The sequence below is a fragment of the Aulonocara stuartgranti genome (assembly GCF_965226115.1).
Source record: "Aulonocara stuartgranti genome assembly, chromosome: 22".
Taxonomy (NCBI): Eukaryota; Metazoa; Chordata; class Actinopteri; order Cichliformes; family Cichlidae; genus Aulonocara; species Aulonocara stuartgranti.
The window spans coordinates 32,415,052-32,422,520 of record NC_138957.1 but is presented as its reverse complement, the minus strand read 5'-3'; the positions used below and the strand labels follow the sequence as shown (position 1 = coordinate 32,422,520).

General features: G+C 42.5%; 1 protein-coding gene across 1 annotated transcript; it reads right to left on the bottom strand.

Moving 5' to 3' along the window:
* Window positions 1–459: 459 nt before the first annotated feature.
* Window positions 460–7,432, bottom strand: LOC309699076 (uncharacterized protein; the record flags this gene model as incomplete). Its single annotated transcript, XM_082521931.1, has 2 exons — window positions 6,827–7,432; window positions 460–2,315 (listed from the first exon to the last, which is right to left on the bottom strand). The coding sequence occupies exon 2, from the start codon at window positions 1,852–1,854 to the stop codon at window positions 460–462; it is 1,395 nt and encodes a 464-aa protein (XP_082378057.1). The 5' UTR covers window positions 1,855–2,315; window positions 6,827–7,432.
* Window positions 7,433–7,469: the final 37 nt, after the last annotated feature.

The following is a 7,469-nucleotide window of genomic DNA, read 5'->3' as shown; positions in this document are numbered from 1 at the left end:
GTCCCAAAACAATATGTCTTTGCTGGGAAAGTCTAAAAGGATAATTCTAAACTAATCTAACCATAGACAAAGGGCATCTTTGTACATTTAAAAGAAGGTAAAGAAACATAGAATCATTTTTCCTGTAACATATTCCCTCCTGTTTTAACTTATTTTAAATGTATACAACAATTGTCTGTAAAGGTTATTTATTAAGTATCTTTAGCAATTTTTTAATTGTCAAAATGTCAGCATAGCAGAAATGTAAATCATGTGGTCTAAAGAATGAAACAAATAAAAGAATAGAAGAATTAAGGAAAATACAATAAAAGAAAGTATAAAAGTAATAATGAAGAAAAATAATAAAACTAAAACTACAAAAAATAAAATAAAATAATAAGCAAACCTTATGTTGTACCTGTATAAACTACTGTGTTAATCAGTGCATGATCACTTGACAAGTCATTTTTAATCACCACGTCATTTATTGGCAGCTATTACAAGTTCCTCTAACAGAATTGCAACGGGATGCTGTTCTTCTTGAGGCACGGCAACATAAGCAGTCATTGTAGTTGTTATCATCTTTGAAATCATTACTCTTAGACATGGCAACACACACAACACTAATATGAGCAGTGCTATCATGATGAGACCTAGAAGGACAAACGGTTTTGCTACAGCAGCCAGCCATGAACTGCCGAACAGCCAGTCCAGCCAGCCTTGTGCTGTAGCTGCTCCAGGTGTGTGGTCAGTGACATATTGTTGCAGAACGGTCAAATTCTGCAAAGCTTCATAAATGTCTCCTCCAGCTTCGTATCCATCAGGGATAAAAGTGCAACATGTCTCCCCGATCAGCTTACAAACTCCTCCTTGTGATGCTGTTAGCAGGTCCAGTGTCATTCTGTTCTGCAGCACCATCGTTCTGATGGCCTTCTGTTCTCCTGCTAAGGCCGTTCCCAGGGTCTTAGTTAAGTTGATGTGTCGTAGCAGAGCATATCGGTTGATTTCCACGTGATCCCGCACCTCGGCAACTCCAATGCCGGGGATCAAGCTCTGTAAGAATTTCACTCCTCCTCCCCAGATGCAAAACTCTCCCGGCACTCCAGTGTCCACTGTAATGCCGAAAGAATAGGCGATGTCCACTTCACGTCTCTGTCGGCTGCTTGGGTGATGTGCAACACTTTGCATGAAGAAGACGTGATCTGATAGTTGCACCAGGGCGCACAGACCCCCCCAACCTTCAGGGAGTGACAGATAAGCCTTATTGCCACATAGGAAGTACCAGTCAGCCAAAACTCTGGTTCCTCTACTGCTGGGTGCCGTCCGTGCACATCCTGTCTGGTACTGAGTCTTTGTTTGTAGTGGCATTCGGTAGCTGTAGTCGGAGCGACAGTTGAGGCTCATCAGCGTCGCGTTACTGGCACAGGTTGTGTTGGTTGAACAGGCCATACACTCCCTCTCATTCCTCGGTGGGCAGAAAGTGTATATGTATTTACATAGGTGAGTAGGCAGCTCCCCCACTGCCCGCGATCCATTGTTCATCACACATACTGGCAGTTGTGATGCGTTCAGTTTGTTCAGTAGAATTACATCAGGCAGTGGGTCTGAGACTTGGGGCCAGGTCAGTAGGTAGGTCTGTCCGGAACAGTGCACATTCGTGAGTGACGATGACCTCCAGGTTGCTTTTACTGGGATGCTGTAGTTGGCCTTGGACCAAAGAGTACCGTAGCCTGGATGTGTTGCCAGGCCCAACAGGCACCAACTGCGATCTTCAGGTATGCTGTACGGCCACAGGCCAGACGTCTGTGAGGATAGGGGCATATGGGTACATGCATAGCAGTCAGTTTTATTATTCAGGTGAGCTGTAGTGTTCATAAGCTGCCACCAGAAGTTAGTGGCGTAGCCATGGGGAAACTTGGTGTACTTTCGTCATACAGTGTCTGTCTTTTCTCCATATTGCGTGACTTGTTGTCCCTCACGGAAGCAAAGATGAGGAGCCCGGCCAGGGTCAGGGCCGCTGCAGTTATTAGGAGCCACCACCTCATGACAACAGGACACACCCTCCTGTCGTGAGTAGACCCCCCGGCCAGAAAGGCTGTTCCCTCCACCGGGCGAGATCACAACAATTGGGCGAGCCTGTGTCGGCTGAGTTTAGATGGCTTCACTTACTCGTCTGCAATGGCTCTGATGGATCCAAGATGGTCATTCCACTATTTTGCAAGCGGTGGGCGTGGTGAGGAGAACCTGATGTGGTCCCTCCCACCTGGGTGCGCTCCAGTTTTTCCTTTGGAGCACCTTGATCAGAACCCAGTCACCGGGCTGTAATCTGCAAGACACTGGAGAAACATCATCAGGTTGTTGATTATGTACAATGATCTCTTTGTTTTCTAACAGCTTAGACATCCATTCTGCTAATGTGTTTTCTCTGATTGATTTGTCTATTGGTTGACTGGTGATGGGCAGTGGGAACGGCCTACCATGAATGATTTCAAATGGAGTTAGTTTATGGGAGCCTTGTGTTAAGCGCATCCACATTTTCACTAAACCCAAACATTCAGGCCACGGCCTTCCTGTTTCTGCCATGCATTTCCTGAGCCTTTGTTTTATAGTGCCGTTAGTTCTCTCTACAAGGCCTGCGCTCTGAGGGTGATATGCACAATGGTGCTTTATGCTGAAACCGAGTGCTTCAGAGACCTTAGTGATGACATCATTTACAAAATGAGTGCCGTTGTCTGATCGTATCAAAGCTGGGATGCCATATGTGGGTATGAAGTGATTGCACAGGCACTTTGCTACTGAAATTGCATCTGCCTTTTTCACTGGATAGATTTCTGGCCACTTTGAGAACACATCTATAACCACTAGGGCATATTTCGACCCTTGACATTCGCTTAGCTCAATAAAATCCATATGAATTGTGTGAAAAGGGTGAGGTGGAGTGGGAAAACGGCCTCGTTTTGGTTTCAGATTTCCCTGAGCATTATATTTTTGACACGTCATGCACGTTCTGACAAATTGTTTTGCTGAAGTTTCAAAATTTACAGTGTAGAAAATTTACAGTGTAGAAATGAGAGTTGACAATACAGGTCATTCCCCCCGATGACAAATGCGTACAGCCATGAGTCACTAATGCCGCCATCTTGTGGAGAGATTTTGGCAACACTGGCTTGCCATAACACATCATTAAGTCGTTTGTCAGAACTGCACCGTGTTTTAGCCATTTTGCCTGCTCTGCTGTGCTTGCCGCTTTTTGTTCAGTTTGCAACACATCCAGCGGAATCTGATGTGTGTCTACTGCCATCAATGTGAAGTTTGTCTTTTGCGCCGCCTGTTTTGCTGCTCTGTCAGCAAAATTGTTGCCTGTAGTAATGAAAGAGCCATCAGTTTTGTGAGCTGCACATTTACACAATGCGAGTTGTTGTGGTAAATTTATTACAGTCAGTAGGCGCTGTAGCAGGCTGGCATGCTGAACCGGCTTTCCGGTTGATGTAATCATTCCCCTGTTTTGCCATAGTTTTGCGAAATGATGCACAGCAGAGAAAACATACTGGCTGTCTGTATATATGTTTATTTGTTTATCTTTGTGTATTTCACATGCGCGAATCACAGCTATCAGCTCAGCGCTCTGTGCAGAATATGAAGAAGAAAGTGGTTTTGCTTCTATTATTTTACTAACTGTGGTTACTGCGTAACCTAGACAATTTCGGCCTGTGCTGTAAGGTCAAATAAGTTCTTAAGTGGCTGCCTCAAAACTGTTTTGCATTATTTCTCTGTGGCCTACTCCTACAATCTCGTGTGAAGTGACCTTCCTCTCCACAGTTCTAGCAGGCGTTGTCTCTATGTTATCTGCTGTTTCTGCGTGGCTGTCTGCAGCCTTGGTGTTTGTGACTTTGCTCGCCTCTCTGTTCCTGATAGCCACCTGTGGATTAGTGTTTTAGTCTATTGTCAACACGTCAGCCTTATTTTTAAGGTACAGAATGCTGCTTCTTTTTTTGTCTTGGTTTGGGAGAATAGATGCAACACTACATTTTCACTTAAGGCAGTTTTAAATAATTTCTAGTTTTTCAAACAAATCATGGATCTCACACATTTCAAACTTTGAAGTTAGGGTTGTTTCCCATTTATACATATATATATTTAACTTTGCATTGCTCACAGCTCATAGCTCACAGCTCTAAACCTAGGCATTTTTCAATCATATGCCTAATCACCATGTGTCAAGTATTGTCACAAGTTCGTTTAAATTTGTTTCCAAAACCAACAAAATAATCAAACGAAAACAAAAACATAAACGTGTCAGGACACAAAAGAAAAATGCTGCCACCCGAACAAGGCAGAAGTCTGCATATGTTGGCTTTTAATAGCATGCAGCTTGTAACATGGTAGACTAATGTGCCTGTGTTAATTCAGCTCCATATTATTGTGTGAAGTTGCACTGGGTTGGGAGTGGTTTTGTGTGTGTCACATTTTTTGGTGAGCCAATGGCTGGAATGGGGTTGGACTAATTAGAGGCAGGTGTACTTGATTGCACTGATACACTGGTCTACTTATAGCCCACACTACAAACACTGCTGTGTCGTTTTGTCTCTCTGTGCAGGTATGTAATGTGATGAAATCAGATATGTTTGGGATGGATGGGTTTTGCGCTATGAATTTTATATTAAGTGTGTCGTTTTGTCTCTCTGTGCAGTCCAGGGCCTATTATATGCCACAGCCTAAAGGCAGCAGAGTTGCAGAGGCTTGAGTGACCACTGACTATATGCTTGCAGGGTGGTGGGTCTCCAAGGACAACTTCTAACCCTGTTAAAGGCAACATGTGGAGTGCAACTTGGCCGTGTGGCATAGCTGGCTCTGGCCTTGGGACTGTGTGTTTTTATACAATTCACAAGTGGGACACTGGACTGTTTTATCTTTTACCTCTTGATATATTTTTCGTCAATAAATTATCTTTTAGAATTTTATTGACTGTCATCTTTTTGCCCACGACTGAGACGGTTGGTCAGACCTAGAGTCTTTCTTTGGGTGTGTTACAGCAGCTTCTGCTCTAAAAGAAACAAAAAAGAAAAGAAAATGTGGAACATGCTCATCAGCTTAGCAGTGTCTACATATTTAATTCAGCTTCTCAATCCTGTAGTTTTAGCTGTTGTCTACAGGGTTTTGCTTATTGGTTGTTATTATAGGTGTGCTCTATATCTCAGCAATGTGTCATTCTAGGATGATAGGTTTCAAGCTAGTCAAGTGCCTCTATGCACTTCATTAGTTTAGTTATTCTCTGTATTGTCTTCATCTCACATGTCATTACACTGAGTTTCAGCAAACCTTAAGCTTGATGCAGACTACTGTTTAACAATTATCCACCTTACATCATAACCGACTAAGGTGCCTCTTCATGTTAATATTATGTCATTGTTAATATTATCCTCTTTGTCTTAGATAACAGCAATAGCATATTATACTATTTTATTAGTGTGTACCATTATACTACTACTGAGCCAATTTGTTAGTTAGGATCATCTTATTCAGCAAACAGATAATTTAGAATTCATCCAATCTGCGGTCACATTTGTTCTCTCTGTTGCATGGCGGACCAGGCAGTTCTATTATAATATATTATTTATATTTTATTTTGTATCCATCAAGGGCTTCAGATGACCTGCAGTATCATCCTTTTCCCAAGGTGGAGACAGTTACCTTTTCACACACTGTCCTTGGCTGAACAGTGACACAGTCTTAATATACTTTATTTATGTTATTAAAATATTTTTGTGTGAATTATTTGCTTTATATCCATTTATACATTGTGGGCATGGTCATCATGCCAACTGTGTTTCATTGATATCACTTTACAGGTTGTTATCCTGTCTATTATTAATTTCAAATACTCTAAAGATAATTTCTACTGTAATTTTCCCTTTTTATCTTTATTTTGTACTTTTTATATTTATATCTACTCAGTGGGGTCTGTTTTCAACCCTTTTAAACTACCTCAAACTACTGTGATCTCTAGTTTTCACTTAAGGGATTATTATGTTCTTCCTGATATGGGTGTTGCTGCAGATGCGGCTGCAGGGATGAGTGTTGGTTTACTAAAAGGATTGTGGGCACTGCACAGTGTCTCGTCTTCTGGTTTTACTAAACTGGCAGTTGAGTTCTGTTCTTCTGACTGTTTATATTTTGATTTCTTAAATTTCTCAATTTACAGACATTGTCCGGCCCCTGGACTTTTCTTTTCTCACCACTGCTCGTCAGCAGGAGTGAGTTTTAATTTCACTTTCTTTATTACCCATCTTATTTATGTATTTACTTATTTTTGTTTAAGTAATGTATACACGATACAGCTGCTATCACCTTCGCTGGTATTAGAGACGAGAGTGGTTGCTCACACGCCCTTCGACTTTCGGACTAGTTCCGAAAGCGGTGTGAACTTTACGAGGCGGAACTCGACCGTTCTCTCAACTCACCAGCACGTCAGTGAATAGCAGTAAAAGAAAAACACAGTAGGAGCAGCTCAGTCTCTTATTGGACCGTGAAAATTCAGCTTGCTCCGTTAATTAAAACAATACACACACACATTCACAGCTTCGACGCGCGCGCGACCAGAACCTTTATGATAAGGGGAGCTCCCAGAGCTACTTACTCCCTAGACCCAGTCTAGACCCAGCTGGGGGAGCTACCCAGAGCTCCCAAGCTACCAGTCGACGAGCTTCCAAAGCTACCAGTCGACGAGCTACGCTACCAGTCGACGAGCTTCCAAAACTACCAGTCGACGAGCTACTTCCGCTATTTTAAATTCCCTGAATTTAAAATACGTTTTTACGCAAGATTGTGTCAGTGTGTCTGTATCTACCTGGTCAGTGTCACCGGATCTGGTCCACCTCGATCGGGCCCCACCACCGTGGGTCGCTTTCTAAGACGTTGGCCAGGACCCCAATGTAACGCTCCTGGACTTTTATCACACACCTAGTGTGTGAGCTGTCGACAGTCATTCAACGTGGACTGGTCACGGAGATGGGACACGATGGAGGTGCTCCGGCTCCGAAGGACCAAGAAATGTTAGGAGAAAACTCTGCAAAAAAACCCAGGAGAAATAAAGATACAATGAGACAAAGTTACTTTCTTTGCTAAACGTGTACACGGGTGAGCTGCCAGAAAACAACTCACACCATGCACAGTGGCTTGGCATTTTTTATAGGCACAGAGCACAGAGACAGTGAGAACAGGATAAGAAAATAATAAACAGATAAAATAAACAACTCCATATGTGGTACTAGTCTCGTCAGCAGAGAGCTGGGAGAGAGCTGTGAGAGATAAAACAATCTAAAACAATATGTCCCAAAACAATATGTCTTTGCTGGGAAAGTCTAAAAGGATAATTCTAAACTAATCTAACCATAGACAAAGGGCATCTTTGTACATTTAAAAGAAGGTAAAGAAACATAGAATCATTTTTCCTGTAACATATCGTGATAAATATTTTTGGCCATATCGCC